Genomic DNA, 22,255 nt, shown 5'->3' with positions numbered 1-22,255 from the left:
ATTGGACCATCTATTTACAGATTTTATAGATGACATGTTGGAACACTTCATAAATACAGCTCACAATTAAGTGTTCTTAATGAATCAATTACAGTGAATTTTATGGCCCTTGGAAAGACCCCATATAACCATCAATATTGTGTCATTTTGCTGCATAGAAATCAATGACTTAAAACAATGAAATACCCTTTAATATATATAATTGAAAGTGATTATAACAAATGATAAAAGACCACAGTTGATAAGGTCAGAGGGAAATTAATAATTCCATGTGCTATGGGTCAGAATGTAAGCTGATAAGTGCTTTCTTAAGAAGTTTTGCGATATATATCAAATGCCTACAAATGTCATCTTATTTGTCTTAACTCAGGCTACCATGACAAAATATCATAGACTACGTGGCTTAAAGAACAGAAATGTATTTTCTAACAATTCCAGAGACTAGAAATCTGAGTTCAGGATGCCAGTGTGCTTGGGTTCTGAGGAAGACCCTCTTCCTAATTTGCAGATGATTGCCTTCTCTCTGTGTTCTTACAGAAGAGAGAGAGAAAGACTCATTCTTCCTCTTTAACAAAGCAACCAATCCAATCAGATTTCTATCCCAGCCCTAAGACCTCATTCCACCTTAAGTACTACCTAAAAGACCTGTCTCCAAATACAGTAATATTGAGGGTTGGCACTACAGCTTGTAAATTTTTAGGGAAATGCATTTTGATCCATAGCACCATTTAACCCAACAATATACTTTCAGGAATTTATCCCACGGAAACAATCAGAGCTTAAAAATATGTAGTGTAAGATTGGTTATTGCAGCTGTATTTATGGTCATAAAAAATGGAAAAAGTCTAAATTTCTACTAATGGAATATTGAATAAATAGATTGTGGTATATCCATATAATGAAATACCAAAGTTCCATTAAAAAGCATATCTTAGGATATTTAAATGATGTGAGAAAATGTTTATACTTCATTAAAAGAATCTAATTATACATCAGAATGTGTAGTATATGTATGGATTTATAGAAAGAAGACTGGGTTATATTTACAAAATGGCATTATCAGTTGTTTCTGATTGGAGCATTTACAAAAATTTTTGTCTTTGTTTTGTTCTGAACTCTCCCAAATTATGATGTCTATATAGTTCTTTAATTTTTTAAAAAAGTGAAGCAACTGACAAATAACTAATCTCAAAAATATACAAGCAACTCCTACAGCTCAATTCCAGAAAAATAAATGACCCAATCAAAAAATGGACCAAAGAACTAGACATTTCTCCAAAGACATACAGATGGCTAACAAACACATGAAAAGATGCTCAACATCACTCATTATCAGAGAAATGCAAATCAAAACCATAATGAGGTACCATTTCACGCCAGTCAGAATGGCTGCAATCCAAAAGTCTACAAACAATAAATGCTGGAGAGGGTGTGGAGAAAAGGGAACCCTCTTACACTGTTGGTGGGAATGCAAACTAGTACAACCACTATGGATAACAGTGTGGAGATTCCTTTAAAAACTGGAAATAGAACTGCCATACGACCCAGCAATCCCACTTCTGGGCATACACACTGAGGAAACCAGAATTGAAAGAGACACATGTACCTCAATGTTCATCGCAGCACTGTTTATAATAGCCAGGACATGGAAGCAACCTAGATGTCCATCAGCAGATGAATGGATAAGAAAGCTGTGGTACATATACACAATGGAGTATTACTCAGCCATTAAAAAGAATACATTTGAATCAGTTCTAATGAGGTGGATGAAACTGGAGCCTATTATACAGAGTGAAGTAAGCCAGAAGGAAAAACACCAATACAGTATACTAACGCATATATATGGAATTTAAAAGATGGTAACGAGAACCCTGTATGCGAGTCAGCAAAAGAGACACAGATGTATAAAACAGTCTTTTGGACTCTGTGGGAGAGGGAGAGGGTGGGAAATTTGGGAGAATGGCATTGAAACATGTATAATATCATATATGAAACGAGCCGCCAGTCTAGGTTCGATGCACTATACTGGATGCCTGGGGCTGGTGCACTGGGACGACCCAGAGGGATGATATGGTGAGGGAGGAGGGTTCAGGATGGGGAACACATGTATGCCTGTGGCGGATTCATTTTGATATATGGCAAAATCAATACAATATTTTAAAGTTATAAAATAAAAAAATTTTAAGTTATTTTTAAAAATAATATTAGGTATTGATTAGATATAATACTTATATCAGAGAACACTGTTAACCTTAATTCTCTTTATTTTTATTTTAAAATCCTCTCAATATTTTATTTTTCTTTAACTCAGGAATTGTGTGCAATAATGATTTTAGTTTGGTTCTAGGAGAGACCAATTATGAAATACTTGATAACTATCCTTTACTTGCCTGTCTATCACTGCTTTACCATAAAAACTAAGTCACAAAATTGCATATCAAATTCCTGCTCTTTTTGTACAAGTATCTAAAACCTCCAAAGAAAATAGCATAAAGTTGGAAATTCAAATATGGAAAGGATTAGGATGGAGGAGGGTTTGGAAAAAGAGAATATGATTTTTAAATTTAATCTCCAAGATATTTGCACCTAGAAAATTGGTTTCTTCTATTTCAGTGAATGTATAGGTGTAGAGTTAATATCTGCTTCTAGATATTTAAAATTTCAGGGGAAGTGAAAGAACACTGATTATGTATTGTATGGCCATCTAAGTGATATATCCTTTTGTCTGAAACAACAGGAGGTATTATAGGTTAGAGAACAAAAATGAGAGGTTACTGTTTTCTCCCTCAGCTTCTACCATTTCTCATTCTCGCACTGTGTCTGTCTTTTTTTTTTTTTCCATTCTGTTCACAAATGGATATTGGTGGGAAATACACGAAGTACAAAGTGACTTTTACCTGCTGTGCTGCAGGGAGAATTGACAATTCAGAAAGACCACCCTCCAGGTGTCTCTCCCCTTCTCACTCTCTCTGGTGGAAACCAGGATGTCATATATCCCTCATCAAAGAGGCCAGGTGAAAAGCAGCCAGTAAGAAACTCAGAGGCACCATGAACTTTATCATTTGCCTACTCTTTACTTGTAAAATATCTTTTACCACAAACCACCAAACTGCCAACATAAGCAAACTTCCTTAAGGAGTTGGGGAAGGAAGAGGTTTGTGAGGAGGGGAAAGGAAATCTCATCAATTTACCAGACTTTTCTATGCAGTATTAATTCCTGGGGTATTTATTCAACCCACAGATTTCCCAAGCACTCTGTTGCAGGTGGTATGCCCACTGCTAGAGATTATAAAGCAAAGGGCACATTTATCCTCTAAGTATCTAGATGCTGTCCTGATGATGAAAGTGCTTAAGGAAATAACCATAGGCCTGACCTTGTGGCTCAGTAATAAAGAATCCATCTGCCAATGCAGGAGACATGGGTTCAATCCCTGGTCTGGGAAGATTCCATATGCCTTGGAGCAACTAAGCCCAGGTGCCTCAGGTGTTGATTCTGTGCTGTAGAGCCAGGGAGCTGCAGCTATTGAGGCCACCTGCCACAACTACTGAAGCCCATGTGCCTTAGAGCCCTTACTCTGCAACAAGAGGAGCCACTGCAATGGGAAGCCCAAGCACCACAACGAGAGAGCCGCCCCAGCTCATTGCAACTAGAGAAAGCCCAAGTGCAGCAACAAAGAGCCAGCACAGTCAAAAATAAATTTTTAAAAAGTTATAGAAAGAAAATAATCATAGAAATGTTATGGTTTTCACTAATAGCACAAATGCTCCTCATCCCCAAATGGTGTTTTTTAAGTGGTAATTTTGGGAAGATCCCATGATTGAATAATTCCGGATGCATCATTACAGCAAATTAAACCGATTCCTTTACTGTCAACCTTCTCAGGACTCAAGGTTGCCCTCGGAACCTCCAACAAGTTCTCATGATTTGTGGTATTCAAAAATAAAATATATGGGCTGTTTCACCCTTTTTCTTGGGGTTTGTCACAGAACCGTTGCTCCTTAAAATACGGTGGTAGCTGGTAAATCATCGTTACTCAAATTTGTGCAGATAAAATGGATATTAAAATGCCAGAATTTGCAGTGGTCTTACAGGCCTCTGAAATGTTGTATGATACTGAGAAAAAGGCTACAAAACACATAAACTGTCTGCTGTCCTGTCAAGGGAAGGGAAGCTACCAGATTAGTCCATGTCTGAACATTTAGGCAGGTCCCCTCTGTGATATTTTCTCTTCTGCTCGAACACCCAACTCTGCAACCCGGTTCTGTACACTTTTCCTCTTGGATCTTTCTTGAAATACAGTGGAATCATCCTTTCCCTTCATGGAAACTAATTTATTCCCTGAGCTACCCCAAAGGCCATCAGAGATTATAGAAAATGGATGGGTAATACTGTGCATCCCTCTTGTTCTGCAGTTGTCTTTTCAGAGAATCTGCCTCACTTTAGACCTTGGCTTAGTCAGTTAAGAATCGGCCTGCGATGCAGGAGACTGCAGTAATTCAGGAGACCCGGGTTCAATCCTTGTATTGGGAAGATCCCCTGGTGAACAAAATGGCAGTTCACTCCAATGTTCTTGCCTGGGAAATCCCATGGACAGAGGAGCCTGGCGGGCTATAGTCCATGGGGTCACAAGAGTCAGACAGGACTTAGTGACTAAACCACCACCTCACTTAGAGTTTACATTGCACTCATTATGGAAGGAATTTGTAATCATGACAAGATGTCACATATACAGAAAGGGTTCCGTTTGCTTTAAAGTGCTTAATGTGCCAGATTGATGGATAGTACAAGTATAAAATCCCTTAGTTCATGAAGGAATTGAGTGAAATTAATTTTACCGGCATTAATATGTGTATAGGATCTATTTTTTTGGATGAATCTGCCCTTCAAAAAAGGTATTCTGCATGTATGTGTGCACACACAGGCATGCACACGTGCACACATATTGGCTTCTGTGAAAACAGAATGTGACCCATAGACAGATGTAAGATCAGTCTACTAAGCATGAATGAATGGCAGAAAATTCTGTTATACGATTGTTTTTTAAGAATCTTTCAGGTAATAATTAACATAGACACAACCACTCGTGGCATTCAGTCGCTTTTTATGTAATACCAGAAGGAAGTTCTCTGTCATAATTCACTTGACAGTAAGTATCTTTTATTTTAAAAAGTATGTCTACTATTGAACTATGCTTTATAATTTATTCATATCTTAAACTTTCTCCTAACACTCTATTTTTATTAAAATCATGTAACTTCAATAACTACAGACCTCAGAAAAAAAGTGAAAATATGTATTAACGCTTGGTACATGAGCATACCCTTCCTTCTCATTGGAACCACTTTAATATATTAAACAGAGAGTGAAACCCCAGTTAACATTCAAATTAGAAAACTGGTCTTCTTTGTTAGAATTTTAAATAACCACATTTTAACTTCATTATTGTCAATGTCAAAGAGGCAATGTTATTTTTACTTTTATTATCTCAGGAAAAAAAATCTCTTCTTAAGATTTAAAGCACTTCATTTTACTAATAATAGTGTTTAGGTAAACACTAAAAATTTTCTGCTTAGTATAAATGTACATTAACTTTTGTTAGAGATCTTTTTACCGAAAATTCTTGACTATAATTCCTGCTACTGTTTGCTTTTCAAAAATTTCCTATTTTACCTACTGTTATATGATGAAGACATTCCAAATAGTGCATGCCATAGTAATACTAATAAGTAATAATAATAATATATGTGATGTTATTAATTCATGAATTCTTATAATCCTATATAGCTGATATTTTCTATTCTACATTGCACTTATTCATATTTTTAGCATTTATATATTGAATGTTAACCATATGCCAACTACTGTTCAGGGCATTAGGACTGCAGCACAGAGGAGACAAATGTATAACATGTTAGACGACATCAGTCATCTAATACATAATGGCAAACAACAGAGAGGCCTGTGGCAATGGGAGATGACACTCTTACATCGGGTGGTTAGAGATGACCTCGTTAATCCTGAGTCATGTCACTAGAGATGAGAATGAAGGAAGTGAGAAAGCCACGGGTGTGCCTAGGGAAAGGCTTCTGCACGGTGGAAGCTTCACATGAAAGGCCATGAGGCACGGGGCGCTTCCTGTGTTTGACAACTGGGGTAGGGAGGCCAGCATGGCTGCAGTGAAGGGACTAGCCTTGAGCAGGCAGAGAAGAGCAGAGTGGGCTTTTGGCTTTTACGATGAGTGTTACCTCTGCAGGGATATGACTCCTGCTTGAAAATGGCTCACAGGAGTGTGCAGCCAATACTCTGATAAAGAAAAGACTGAAAGAGAGAGACTGTGTTTGCCATAGTCATACTCAGGGGAGAGCCTGTGATGAATGACAGCAACAAGGGGAGCAGCAGAAGTGGTCAGGGTGGTCAGTTCTGAATAGGTTTTGAACATGTAGCTGACAAATTAATTTATAAACTGAGCTTGTAAAACTATTGTATTTTAAATCTCCCCTTACCCTGAATCTACTAGGTACATGTTCATAAATATGACTGGTTTGAGTCTCTCTCAAGGCTTCTGTGAGTACCTATGTTGTAATATACAAAACAGCAAATTTTAGGATTTCCTTTGTTAATGTCTGTTTTAATTGAATTACTGATGTGATAGTAGGTGTTTTAAATTGTAGTGATATTTAAGCTCTCTGCCTTATACAAGTAACAAAATGTACGATGTAAATAAGGGTGATATCTGATGGATCATTGAAAAAGCAAGAGAGTTCCAGGAAAACATCTATTTCTGCTTTATTAACTATGCCAAAGCCTTTGACTGTGGGGATCACAGTAAACTGTGGAAAATTCTGAAAGAGATGGGAATACCAGACTACCTGACCTGCATCTTGAGAAACCTATATGCAGGTCAGGAACCAACAGTTAGAACTGGACATGGAACAACAGACTGGTTCCAAATAGGAAAAGGAGTACGTCAAGGCTGTATACCTTCACCCTGCTTATTTAACTTATATGCAGAGTACATCATGAGAAACTCTGGGCTGGAGGAAGAACAGGCTGGAATCCAGATTGCTGGGAGAAATATCAATAACCTCAGATATGCAGAAAACACCACCCTTATGGCAGAAAGTGAAGAAGAACTAAAGAACCTCTTGATGAAGATGAAGGAGGAGAGTGAAAAAGTTGGCTTAAAGCTCAACATTCAGAAAACTAAGATCATGGCATCCAGGCCATCAATTCATGGCAAATAGATGGGAAAGCAGTGGAAACAGTGGCTGACTTTATTTTTCTGGGCTCTAAAATCACTGCAGATAGTGATTGCAGCCATGAAATTAAGAGATGCTTGCTCCTTAGAAGGGAATTTATGACCAACCTAGACAGCATATTAAAAAGCGGAGACATTACTTTCTCAACAAAGGTCTTTCTAGACAAGGCTATGGTTTTTCCAGTAGTCATGTATGAATGTGAGAGTTGGACTATAAAGAAAGCGGAGCACCGAAGAATTGATGCTTTTGAACTGTGGTGATGGAGAAGACTCTTTAGAGTCCCTTGGACTGCAAGAAGATCCAACGAGTCCATCCTAAAGGAGATCAGTCCTGAATATTCATTGGAAGGACTGATGCTGAGACTGAAACTCCAATACTTTGGCCACCTGATGCAAAGAGCTGACTCATTGGAAAAGACCCTGATGCTGAGAAAGATTGAGGGCAGAAGAAGGGGACAACAGAGGATGAGATGGTTGGATGGCATCACTGACTCAATGGACATGGGTTTGGGTAAATTCCGGGAGTTGGTAACGGACAGGGAGGCCTGGCATGCTGCAGTTCATGGGGTTACAAAGAGTCAGACACGACTGAGCGACTGAACTGAAACTGAAACTGAAAGAAGTTCCACCATTGTTGCTTCTCAAATATAGCTTCCATTTTTTATTAGGGGTTTCTCTTATTGCTCTGTATTTTCTTTTAAACATAGAGGAAGGACTGCCCTGGAAGTCCAGTGGTTAAGGATCCATGCTTCCACTGCTGGAGGCACAAGTTCGATCCCTGGGTGGGGAACTAAGATCCCACATGCCTCATGATGCAGCAAAAAAAAAAAAAAAAATAGAGGAAAGACAATAATGCATGGGCACTAAAAGCCCTGGATTTGGAATGTAAGAGACCTAGTTCAAGTCCAGGATCCTGTCCTTACAAGCTGTGTGACCTTAAGGAAGTCACCTAACCTCCCTGAGCCTCAATAGCCTCCTCTCGTGGGGACTAGAGAGAAGGTTACTGTGTTCAGCCTATGTTACTATACATATTAAACAGCACAGTACCCAGTGCATTGATCATTACTTTGTTTGTTTTAATAACAATCATGACAAGAAGATATTAATGACACAGAAGTATTTGTATTTCCTGGGAAGAATAATTTTAGAAGGAGTTGTTACTTTAAGGCTTGACTACAGCAAAGTTGCCATTTAGCCTCAATATTTTAGATATAGAAGGTCACTTCATATACCGGCTATTTAGTACACAGTCTGGTATATTGGTGTATACATAGTCTGGTATATTGGGTCTTCACCTGTAGCTCAGATGGTAAAGAATCCACTTGCAGTGCAGGAGACCCCAGTTTGATCCCTGGGTTGGGAAGATCCCCTGGAGAAGGGATAGGTTACCCACTCCAGCATTCTTGGGCTTCCCTGGTGGCTCAGATGGTTAAAAATCCACTTGCAATGTGGGAGACCTGAGTTTGATCCCTGGGTTGGGAAGATTCCCCTGGAGAAGGGAATGGCTACCCACTCCAGTATTCTTGCCTGGAGAATTCCATCTACAGAGGATTCTGGCAGGCTACAATCCATGGGATCGCAAAGAGTTGGACACCACTGAGTGACTTTCACTCACTGACATATACACTAAAATAAGGACATGTGAATAAGAGCAGGTCCAAAATATAAAATGTATTTAACCTATCAGATGTGTACCTAATTTAGTAATGAGCTCAGTAAAATGACAGCCCTTCAGTATGAATAACCGTCTGTATCTCAGTGAAGATGACACAAGCAGCATCCCCCTGACTAACTTTTCTCACTCTTTGCCGACTGAACCCCTGGCTCCATTCAATCAGGTAGGCGATGTGCCCCAGTGAAGTTTCATATCACCTGATGACGTATACTATCACTGTGGATTAGTCTCCTTGGATAGTTGAAACAAACAGTAAAATTCACTCAAATATAATCACATGGCATCCGTCAGAGAGCCAGATCAAGGGCTGTGTCAGTCATCAGAACAAAAAAGATAAGGGCTTTGCTCTTTTTCATCATTTACATAAGTGTATTTAGTGAAATAATCACCTACAACTTGGTGGTAAGAGTTTTTATGCTATGTGTTAATAATAGCATAATGTAAGTAACAGTTTTCGTCTACCCAAATTCCCAAATTAATGAATTATATAGATAAAACTCTCCAGTTCTACATCTGTGATCATTGATAATAGTCATTCTTGGGTTATAGTCTGGGTTTTGTGCTGTTATTTGCTCGATAGGTAATAACTCCAAAGTAAACATGTGAAAAAATCCATTGTTAAATTATTATAAACCATTGGGGTTAGCTCATAGTTCATTGCTCCAGAATTTAAAATCAGACTTCCTTTTTTTCTTTCTTAAAAATTTTGAAAGACCAATATTTTGCCATTAGTTTTTTTTTTTTTCAGTTAACTTTCAAACTGCATTTCAATGGATCAGAATGAAATATAATTGTAGGTAATATTTTCAAAGCATAAATTCAAGCAGGATACAACTTTCTGAAATAATTATTTACTCTGTTTTAGAAAAAAATTCTCAGACTTTACTGATAGCTGTTTTTATAGAAGGTCTTTAAGCCAGTCTGATTCAGGTATAATCTTAGAATTAATTGCTTTTATCCTACTTGACTAGTTTATAAGTATCAAAAATGCACACACACACGCATACATCCTTTTGTAGAAAACAGTTGGAAGAACAAATACAAATCTTGTTGGAAAGTTATTTTTAATATCCATATTTTTCATAATCCTCACTTCTACCTATTTTATACATAAACATTAAAATAGTAAGTTAAAATGATAAGTCTTCAGAAATTAAAAATATAATCTTAAAAAAATAAGTTAATTGGACAAAGAATGATTGGTGCTAAGAAATGTGAAAGATTCATTTTGTTGAACTGTATAAATATGTAAAGTTAATGCAGAAGTCCTGTATCTTTTTCTCTGTTTTTAACAAAGACAGTTAAATTCACATATTGAAAATTTTAGATGAGTGCTATACTACCAGATACTTAAATTGATACAGAATAAATTCTGAATCCATGCTGTTAGGTATATTTTATATTTTCAATTCTAATCTCTTAGTAAAAGAATACTTCTGTTTGGTCATCATCTTTATTTCATAAGCATATTTGGTTAAGCACAAAAATCTTGAAACATAGGTAGACTTTCTTCTCTGTGTGTTTTCATTCAAGTGTTTATATTTAATTTATATTTAAACAAACAAAAAGAGCAGTAAATCACTACACGTATCCAAAATGTCTTTTCCGTATATCTCTAATTTCACATTAGCTCAAATTTTATTTGGAAGAGAAGCAGTTAAGACATTTTAGCTTACGTTCAATATATTCTTTATAATAATTCCATTCAGGATATTTAATTGGTCAACTGTTTGGTATCACTATAAAACACTTTTCATTGCCATTCTCAAGGACTAGTTATTGTTTTCTGGATCTGCAAACTATTTATTGTTATCCTTTGCCTTGAAGGCTCTCTAAAAGAGAATAAATGCCTTCCATTCATTCCAGGTCAAAATACGGAGCAAACGACTACAAACACCTCCAATAAAATTTCACTGTAGACATAATAAGCTTTATGTATACTGTGAGCCAATGTGCATTTTCCTTTATTATTTTGATTTTTCAGGGAAGTAGAAAAATATAAAATATATTCATTTTCTATCACTAAAATTACTGATTCTACTTTTTTTTCAGGCCTGATGGAATTGGAACTGTTTCCGTGGAAGAAAAAGAGAGATTTGAGGAGATAAAGGAAAGACTCTCTTCCCTTTTAGAGAATCAGATAAGCCATTTCAGGTATGTGCTCCATTAGTACAAGTGTTTGCTTGCTTAATTCACTCAATCTTCTCATCTCCTACAAATGTGGATTATGTTGTTCTACTACCGCTCAAGTACTATCAGTTAGCTTCTCCTCCATTGCTTGCAAGGTATGATCTACACATTCCTCTATCTGTGGTCTCCTTCTCAGCCTGCCTTTTCAATTTCCGCAGCTCATTAGGTAGCCCCCATCCCCTGCTACATCCATTCCGTTCCGCTCACACTGTCTTCTCAGCTTTGCATAAGCTGTTTACCCCTTCCTCCTGCATCACCAGGCAAGGAGACTTTCTCATTTATTCCAACAGAGAGTGGAAACCCTGAAGTCTTTTATTGTTCATCATCTGTACTATGCCCTCGTCACCCATCGCCTAGTAAGGATGTGCACTTAAGTCCTTAGTTATCCTTTTATTTACATTCTGTGAGAAGAAGGACCACAGTGCACCTGGCACCGTTTCTCAGTCAAAAAACTGAAGTACTGACACTAAGAAATTTTTGCAGGATGAAAGATAAATACCTTGATAATATTCCTTTTTTTCCCTGATTATAGAGGGCTTAATAGAACTTAATGGCCAAAAACAGAATTATGCCTTTTTCTATTACTCTCATCATCAGATCCTGTAAAATGCTGCCATGCCAACGTATTGTATCTTATAGCCCATCTGTCATGTTGTGGATCTGTAATTTGGAATCATTTCATATGAACTTATTGAAAAATAAATTTAGTTAATATTGCCCTCAACAGTTTGAAAACACTGTATTAACCATGTGAACAGTGTATGGCTGCTCTGAGTCTCAGTTTCCTTATTTGTAATATGAAAAGCTTAGACTCTGTGATTTTTTAAAATGATCCTGAAGGAAAAAGTTATCATAGGATATACTATCCATCTGTTTCCCTGCATTAGTGATTTCAGCTGGAGCTGGTACCACCAACTAAAGGTAAGTGAATAAGGGAAGATTTACTTTCCCATGATAATTGGGCCTGGGTCAGTCATTCAGTGCTGTATTTAGAAATGCTATGCATGAGACAGAATTATTGGAGAATTATGAGAATTATTCTGTCCAAAAGGCCAATAAATTCACATTAGCGAACACATTTGCAGAGGATATTTATGCATTTGCTGCCAAACTTAGTATCTTTCAGGTTGTATAGACACCATTATATTCATTGTGTATGTCATTTAATGAAAGTATGTAGTTGTTCTGTTGTTGGCATTATTGAGACACAGCTCACCATTCAGCTGAATATCTGTATCAGGAGCTGTATAAGTCTCCATGGTTACTTGTAGACCATGTGCAAGTAACAGATCCCACCTCATATTGGTTTAAACAAATAGATGCATATGTTCACTTACACACAGCTCTCAGATAAGGTGAACTTCAATACAGGCTGAAGTTAGTAGCCAGGGCTCCATTTCTCTGTGTTTCTCACATGGCTGTCTTTTTTCATGGGGTAGCTTTAGCCCTAGATGGGTAGCAAGACCAGGAATTCCTGACCTCACATTTATACATGGAGGTTTAAAAGCAAGCTAGTAGAGGCTCTCTCTTTCTGTGATTCTCTCTTAAGATGGAAAGTTGCCTTAGAAGATCCTGGCAAACCACCTCTCATATCTCATTTGCCCCAGATAGGTCATAGGCCTGGTCCTTAACCCAGCCCAGGGGCCAGAGGAAGCCCATCCACTAGGTGCTTACTCACTGACAAGCGATGGGACCACCATGATTGAGTCAGCCTGGTCAGAACCAGCCCCCCAGGAGCCTACCACCACAAAAGGAGTTGTGAAGTGTGAAAGTGTCAGTTGCTCAGTTGTGTCCGACTCTTTGCGACCCCATGGATTATAGCGTGCCAGGCTCCTCTGTCAATGGGATTTTTTCAAGACAAGAATACTGGAGTGGGTTGCATTTCCTTCTCCAGGGGATCTTCCTGACCCAGGGATCAAACCCAAGTCTCCTGCATTGCAGGCAGATTCTTTACCATCTGAGCCAGCAGAATGACTATTGTCCACATCATTTATTGTATTCATTTCCTCTCTCTCACAGTTTTATTTCTCTACTTTTCTGTGTAAAGTCTGTAAAAATGTACTCGAATTCTTTTTCGTTTTTATTTCTTTGATGTACTAAAGATAAGAGCTAAACCAAACTGCTCTAGATACTTTGGGCTGACTTTTATATTCCCTTTTGATATATGTAGAGTTTGTATAAATTTTATGTTTTCTTTTTCCTGAGTCCATAGAAAACTGGATGAGAAGAAATGAGGTTAAAATAAAACAGAGGAAATTTTAGGTTTCCATATAGACAAATTTGGAAGCATACTTAAATTATCCATGAAGATTTTCCTAAGGATTCTATCAAATGATCTTCCTTAGCCATTTATCAATACATTAAAATTTAGAGAGAACATAAATTACTTATCAGCTCACACTAAAGAAGTAACCAGAGTACTATTAATAACTCTTGCATAAAAAATTTATTCAGGCCCAACTGTGTTTCAGAAATGAATTTCAAAGACACAGATAAAGTAAGGCAAATTAAATTAAACATAAATGCAGGACTTCTGGTTAAAGACAGCAGGTTAAATGCATGTCTGGCTCAGCTTCCTAACAGAACCTAACCAAAATAACAGAACAGTATTTTTCAGAAGATAGAAACCTACAAAGACAAGAGGAAAAGAGGAAAAAATGGAAAAAAGTTTAAAATGTGGAAGTCAGATGAATGGGTAGTATCTAATTTAACCACCCAGGAAAAACTGGATCATAAACTGCAAGTAAGGAAAAAGAAAGAAACAATCTAATTTATGTCATACAATCGCCAAAACATTTGGAACTGCCAGTTGTAAACCCTCCTGGAAATTAAGAGTAGGACGATTTGCTGTAAATCTGCTTGACACTTAGATCCCCAGATCTCTTTTCTAACTCATCAGCTAGGCTGCTGCCCCTCCCCTTCCCTAGCAGAGCACTGCAGGTTTTTTCCCTAGAGAGGGTAAAATTAGAGGGTACCTGGGGTGAGGTGGAGGAGGGGAGGAACAGGCGCAGTTGGAGTTCGGGATTATATAGAAACGTGGGGATTAAATAAATGTTTATTCTGAAATTTGAGAATCACAGCCTTCTCCTTCAACCTCACGCACTTGGCACCCAAAATGCTGGCAGGCAGGCAAACAGGCTTACACCTTCCATACATATTCTAAGTGTCTTCCCCTGGGACTCTGACTAGCCCGAGAGAAAAGACCTAAAGCTGTGAAAAATAAAGACTCCCACAAAACAGCTCAGCTCTAGTCCCTGTCAGCAAAGACCATAGTCTACACATACCCACCTAGGTGTGTATAGCTTCTGTTCAGTTATTTAATAATGCAGTTTTGAAAATGATCAGACAGCCAAGGTAACATTTACTGTAGGACTCAAAGCCCAAACAAGTAATACAAAACAGCAACTTGGGAAAAAAACAGACTATATGGGGGAAAAAATGGTGGAGGAGGTGGTGGGAATCTATTATTTATACATTTGGAGAGATTTGAGAAGATAGAGTGTTTATGAAACAAAAACAAGATTTAAAAAAAATCTTAGGGAAAAATAAGAGCTGTTAGAAATTGATGCAGATGGCACAAACAATACGTACACGCTATTGAGAAATTAAGTTAATGAAACCTTCCAAAAAGTAGGAGAGTGAGAAGGATAGGAAAATAGGAAAAGAGTTGGCCCTTCCTGTCCTCAGGTTTCACATCCCTGGCTGGATCGATTTGGATTAGCTGAATCTGCATGTATACAGGGCCGATTGTACTGCACCATTTTATATAAAGGAATTGAGTATCTGTGGATTTTAACATCCATGGGGGTCCTGGAATCAATCCCCCACAGATACTGAGGGACAGCTCTACAAAGACAGGAAAAATGAAGCATCTGCTTAGGCATTTCATTATCATTCAGTTCAGTTCAGTTGCTCAGTGGTGTCCGACTCTTTGCAACCCCATGAACTGCAGCACTCCAGGCCTCCCTGTCCATCACCAACTCCTGGAGTCCACCCAAACCCATGTCCATTGAGTCAGTGATGCCATCCAACCACTTCATCCTCTGTGGTCCCCTTCTCCTCCTGCCCTCAATCTTTCCCAGCGTCAAGGTCTTTTCCAATGAGTCAGCTCTTCTTATCAGGTGGCCAAACTTTTCGAGTTTCAGCTTCAACATCGGTCCTTCCAATGAACACCCAGGACTGATCTCCTTTAGGATGGACTGGTTGGATCTCCTCATAGTCCAAGGGATTCTCAAGAGTCTTCTCCAACACCACAGTTCAAAAGCATCAGTTCTTCGGTACTCCGCTTTCTTTTTAGTGCAACTCTCACATCCATACATGACCATTGGAAAAACCATAGCCTGACTAAGCGGATCTTTGTTGACAAAGTAATGTCTCTGTTTTTTAATATGCTGTGTAGTTTGGTTATAACTTTTCTTCCAAGGAGTAAACGTCTTTTAATTTCATGGCTGCAGTCACCATCTGCAGTGATTTTGGAGCCCAGAAAAATAAAGTCAGCCACTGTTTCCCCATCTGTTTGCCATGAAGTGATGGGACCGGATGCCATGATCTTAGTTTTCTGAATGTTGAGCTTTAAGCCAAATTTTTCACTCTCCTCTTTCACTTTCATCAAGAGGCTCTTTAGTTCTTCACTTTCTGCCATAACGGTGGTATCATCTGCATATCTGAGGTTATTAATATTTCTCCCATGATTTCATCATCATAAATAATAGGAATTCCAGAAACAGTTAAGGCTGAAGGTAGGAAATTATCAGTAAAGTTATTCAAAACAATTTTCCAGAATTAAGAGGCATAAGTTTTCAGGTTAAAAGAGTTCATTGAGTACCGAGCACAATGAATTAAAATAGACACTCATTAGAGTATGTTCTTAGGAATTTTCACAATCTTGGACATAAAAGTGGGGATCCCAAAGCACAAAAAAATCAAGAATCAAAATTACTCCTCAACACTGATTTCTTCTACAACAGTTTTTTGTTTGTTTTGTACATTTATTTCATATTTTATTTTGAAATTATATTTATAGAAATATTGCAAAGAGAGCACAGAAAGTTCCTGTATATGCATCTCCCAGGTTCACCTAAAATTAACATCTTATATGATAACTTAAAAAATTACATTGACACATACAGTAACTTATTAAAGCCTACCATGTGCCAAGCAGTGAACAGATTTTTTTAAATGATCCTTTTCTTTATCTTTCATTTTGATGGGAGGAGCAGTACTGATATTCAGAAAGCAATTCATCAGTGACTTCACAATTTTGAGAAAAAAATTATTTCCAGCCTAAAATTCTATACTAGTAAATGTCTCCATTAAGGGTAGAAAGAAAAAAAGAAAGTGAAGTTGCTCAGTCATGTTCAACTCTTTGCCACCCCATGGACTGTAGCCTACCAGGCTCCTTCGTCCATCGGATTTTCCAGGCAAGAACACTGGAGTGGGTTGCCATTTCCTTCTCCAGGGGATCTTCCCCACCCAGGGATCAAACCCGGATCTCCCGCATTGTAGGCAGAAGTTTTACTGTCTGAGCCACCAGGGAAGCCATTAAGGGTAGTGGTAGGATAATGATATTTTCAGGATATCATAAAATAATGATACTTTGAAAACATGTGCTTCCCATATTCCCTTTCTGGAGAATGAAATTTACCAAGATAAAGGAGAAGACAAAGAGGGAGAATTAAGATGCCTGCAACACGAAATCAATGTGAGAGAGGAAGGAATCTTCATAGTGGTAGCTAGGTAGAGGCTCCCAAAGTGGAGTTGGGCCTAGAAAGAAAATAGTTCTGACCAGAGCAGGTCAGAAGATTCTTCAAGTAGGTCAAAGTGACAGACCATGGAGATATTTTAACATGACGAGAGAAGTTGTATTAGACTAAGTATATAAAAACAAAATTAAAAGAGACAAATTTAGCAAAGTATTAATTATAAACAAAATAGTGGCACATAGAAAGTAATCATATTAAATACATCTCAGTTATCTAGGACATTTATGTAATTAACATAGATAGTGAATTTAGATCTAACCCACAGAAATGATGTAACTGCACCAGAAGGGTAGGAGGAACCGAAATTATGTTTAGGATGGTACAAAGTAGTCTTTAAAAAAAGCAACTTTACATCCAAGATGGAATAATGGGATGATATTTACCTTCCACCTGAAACTTTTTTAAAGACAAAATATGTGGGGGAAAAAATGCTTTTCAAGCTAGTAAATATAAGACAATGAATAACAATGATTCCTAAGAGATGGGAGACAATGAAGAGGCCCCTTAATTGCCCTAGCTACATGGACTTCCCTTGTGACTCAGCTGGTGAAGAATCCACCTGCAATGCGGGAGACCTGGGTTCAATCCCTGCGTTGGGAAGATCCCCTGGAGAAGGGGAAGGCTACCCACTCCAGTATTCTGGCCTGGATCAAAAAGAGTCAGACATGACTGAGCGACTTTCACTTTCACCTGGGCATCCCTGGTGGCTCAGCTGGTAAAGAATCCACCTGCAATGTGGGAGACCTGGGTTTGATCCCTGGGTTGAAAAGATCCCCTGGAAAAGGGAGAGGCTACCTACCTTAGTGGTCATGTATGGATGTGAGAGTTGCACTATAAAGAAAGCTGAGTGCAGAAGAATTGATGCTTTTGAACTGTGGTGTTGGAGAAGACTCTTGAGAGTCCCTTGGACTATGAGGAGATCCAACCAGTCCATCCTAAAGGAGATCAGTCCTGGGTGTTCATTGGAAGGACCGATGTTGAAGCTGAAACTCGAAAAGTTTGGCCACCTGATAAGAAGAGCTGACTCATTGGAAAAGACCTTGACGCTGGGAAAGATTGAGGGCAGGAGGAGAAGGGGACGACAGAGGATGCAGTGGTTGGATGGCATCACTGACTCAATGGACATGGGTTTGGGTGGACTCCAGGAGTTGGTGATGGACAGGGAGGCCTGGAGTGCTGCAGTTCATGGGGTTGCAAAGAGTCGGACACCACTGAGCAACTGAACTGAACTGAACCCACTCTAGTATTCTGGCCTGGAGAATTCCATGGACTGTGTAGTCCATGGGGTCACAAAGAGTAGAACACGACCAAGAGACTTTCACTACCAAGTCAGTGTTTCTAGATTATGATCCAGGAAGGAGGAATCTGGGCAGATCCCAGGGACACCCTGACTTGAGAAGACAGAGCTGAGAGTCCAGGAAGTGTAAGGCAGCCAGAGTTTTCAACTCAAAGCTCTAAAGGAAGAGAGTAGACAGACTTGCAACTATTTGCTGAGGGCCCCCCTGGAGTCTTCAGCTAAGTAGTGATCTGTGCATCACTGTGAAGAAACTGTTCGAAGTTGGACAAAGAATTATGGAAAGGATTATAAGGGATTTCTTTACACAGAGCTAGGGCTAGTTTCAGTTTTTAGTATCTAAAATAGAAGCCTAAATCATGAGCATCAGGTAGAATACAGACGATTTTGCCTCAGTAGTGGGAAAAAAAATTAGCCCTGGAATAAACACTGTCATGGTCTTTCCTAAGGAGGTTTAAAACCAAGATTCATATAATAAAACTATTTTCAAGTAATTTAACTGCCTTCCAGAACAAAATTCAAGAATATTTAAAGGAATACAAAAGTTTTCAGCCACCAATATGGTAAAGCAACAGTGTCTAACATCCAGTCTAACATTCTCAGCATACAAAGAAATAGTAAAATACAACCAATTAAGAGAATAAATACAAGCAAAAGTGAAACTGACACTGAAGATAGAATTAGTGAACAACAGTATTAAAATAATTATTGTTACCGCATGCCCTATGTTTAAGCTGTTAAAGGCATCATGGGAAACCTACAACTAACATCATACTTAATGGTAGAAAAGGAGAATGTTTTCCACCTTTGTTCAAAAGCAAGGCAAGACTGTGTACTCAAAAATCAATAATTAATGTGGTGTAGAGTCCAGTAATAGACTCACATACATATGGTCGGTTGATTTTCAACAAATGTATAAATAATTTGCAAAGTATACTTTATTCAACACATGAAACTGACTATTGGATATCCCAATGTAAAATAATAACCTGGATCTATAGCTCACACTTGGTCCAAAATTTAATTCAAGATGGATAGACATAGAAAACAAAATCTGTGTCACTGGACCAAGCACAGATGCTTAAATGAAAGACCGAAATAATGATTCATAAATGGAAAGATGTTACCTTGAATTTTATCAACATTAAGAACTTTTGATCTTCCAAAGATGCTGTAAGGGAATCTCAGAATGGGAGAAAATATTTATACAATACATATTCCTCAAAAGACTTCTATCAATAATATATAACACTTTTTTTTTTTAAGCTGCACCACATGACTTGCAGAATTTCAGTTCTCTGACCAGGGATTGAACCTAGGCCACAGCAGTAAAGGCCTAGACTCCTCGGTCACCAGGGAACTCCCCATAAATAACTCTTAAAACAATAAGAAATACAACAACCCAATAGAAGGTTGTTTTGACAGATACTTCATTGAAGATGTATGATGGTGAAAAGGCATAAAAATATGCTCAACATCATTACTCTTTAGGGAACTATAACCTAAAGCCACACTGATTGACAGAAGTATAAAATGATACAACTCACTTTGTAAGATAGTTTATGATTTTTAAAAAATGAAACACCTAAGGTATGACCCAGCTATTCCACTTTTAGGTACTTCCCCAAGAGAAGTGATGGCATATACCCACAGAAAGACTTTGATATGAATATTTATACCAGCATTTTCATAATAGCCAAATATGGAAACAAGTCAGGTGACCATCAACAAAGAATGGATAAAAAAAAGTATTAGATTACTTCTGAGAAATGAAAAGGAATGAAATGTTGATGCATTGCAATAGCATGAAAGGATATCAAAACAGCTGAGAGAAATCAGACCTAAAAAGTTCATACTGTATGATTTTTCTTAACGTGGAATTACAGAAAATATAAACTAAATGACAGTAAATGAGCAGTTGCCTGGGCCCCAGGTGTTGGAAGGAAACGTTGGGGGTCATGAATATGAATATTGCATTTGTTGTCATGATGGGTTCACACATGTATGCCATGCATACATATTGTCAAAATTTATCAAATTGAATACTTTATAAATATGTGTAGTTCATTCTATATCACTTATACCTCTAAAATCTATTTTTTTAAGTTAAGTACTTCTCTCTCATTGTGGAAAGTTAGTAGGATAATATCTAAAACTGGAAAATTAAAAATTTGAAATGTTTTCATGTAGGTCAGGGATATGACATTTAAATACCAAAAGAATCAGCTAAAAGTTTAGAACATGTTTTCCTAGAGAAATTACTTGAAAAGTGGGATGGAACTGACAAAAACAGACAGGTTTTTCATAAAAATCCCCTTAGAAGAAGTTTCCTTTTAGGCTATGTGCATATGTAACTTTTATAAAAATAGATACTGTATTTAAATTTTTAATTTAAAATTCAAAGAAAAGAAATAGTTTAATCATTGGGCAGATCTATGCAGGCTCATTTATCTGTGTAATTAATTGACTAAAGTGAAAATCAGGGTGACTTTAATTTATTCAGATTAAGTATTAAACTTGGTTGAATTTTATTTGATAATTGAGTGTTTTTCACTTTGCTTAGCTATTAGAGAGCTATCAAAGTGGTAAAAACCCAAAATATTTATCCTGAAAAGCAGAACAAAATGATTCCCTTCTTTTCAAACTTGTTTTCTGAGGATTAATTAAGCTTCTGTATAGTTATTTTCTGTATTTTATTGATTCAGGATTACTTGTACTCTGTAAATGTGTTAAATTATTTACACATCATGGGCAGCTAATGCTAATTCAGAACATACCCAGTGGGACCTCAGAGCCCTGAAATGCTAAATGTAATCTTCGGATCAGTAACATTCCATTCATAAAATGTGTCACCCACAGGTTAATGGAAATAAACAATAGGAAAGACAATGGGTGGATTATGCAAATATACTGAAAAGATTTTAAGCAGGAGGAGGGGACTACAAGAACCCAATTTGTGTTTTATTTAAACATGGATTAAGGTTTATGGTATACAAAATGACTAAAGCTACTTTCCTAGTTTGCTAATACTCACAAGAAAAGCACCAGTGGGGTGGGAGTGGGGGGCAGGGAACTCTATCAAAATAAATTGGTGATATTTTTTATGTATGGGTGGGGCAAAGGGTTAAGAGGATGCAGAGAGGCAAGATTAAATGAAGGAAAATTTTAACAGTAAATGAAATGATGCACAGTATTCTAAAGAGAAATGTGAGTGGCTAGATTTATATGACACTCATTTGCACTTATCTGACACCAATGAAAGTTTCACAAAACTAAAACCTAATCTGAATATAAATTCAACTACTGCTTTGTGAGGAATCAGTCTTTCCGTGTAAAATTTGGGTCCAGTAAAAGAACTTGAGTTTAAACTATGTGTGCTTTGGAGGGAAACCTCTTCAAATTACAGTGTGAAAAATCATTCCCTATGATACTTATGCCTTAGAAAATATGTCTACTGAGCCCTTGGGTAATGAATGGCAAAAGACATGGAAATGGGTAAACTTTCCAAGTTATTAGTTTGAAGGTGTCTAAGTCAGAGCAAAATGGTGCCACAATAGCCCAGCTGCCTCAAGCACTTGATCTTGAGGCGGGGCAGTGGGGAGGGGCGCGAGGGTGGGTGGATGAGTGGAAGAGATCAAGAAAGGAGGCGCTCCTGCAGGATGAAATGGCTGACATTCTGTGCTCTCTAAGTGGAAAGTGACCCTAAGAGGGACCCCTTGTAAAAAGCAGTAAACCTGACCCTACCATGTGGCAGCTGACTTATGAGGAGCCCACGCACCCTCCCAGCTCCGACCCTCATTTCAGAATATCCACGTGGCCTGCCCTCCAGTTATCCATGTGTATGAGGATTACATGGGACTAGAAATACTTTGGATAAATGACTTCTGGCAAAAGAGCTGCAGAAGGCGGGAGGGGTGGGGTGGGGGGACGATGCAGTGACACCAGCGAAGACTGGTAAATACGAGGAAAGGTGGGGAGCTGGGACCTTGCTTCCCACAGAAGTTAGATATGTGGTGTGGGTTTCCATCTTAAAATCACACATAAATACACGAGGAAGTGGGGGAAATCATTTTAT

General features: G+C 37.9%; 1 protein-coding gene across 11 annotated transcripts in view; it reads left to right on the top strand.

The window, feature by feature from the left end:
* The window catches only part of CADPS2 (calcium dependent secretion activator 2), a 580,156-nt gene that overhangs the window by 422,297 nt on the left and 135,604 nt on the right, over positions 1-22,255 (top strand). For all 11 annotated transcript variants that reach the window (XM_059885593.1, XM_005205640.5, XM_059885595.1 and 8 more), the window contains 1 exon segment: positions 10,987-11,088. In XM_059885593.1, coding sequence (XP_059741576.1) covers positions 10,987-11,088 — 102 coding nt within the window.

This window comes from Bos taurus, chromosome 4 (assembly GCF_002263795.3).
Source record: "Bos taurus isolate L1 Dominette 01449 registration number 42190680 breed Hereford chromosome 4, ARS-UCD2.0, whole genome shotgun sequence".
Taxonomy (NCBI): Eukaryota; Metazoa; Chordata; class Mammalia; order Artiodactyla; family Bovidae; genus Bos; species Bos taurus.
Note: the sequence above shows the minus strand (reverse complement) of the source record. Positions and strands in the feature narration are given on the sequence as shown.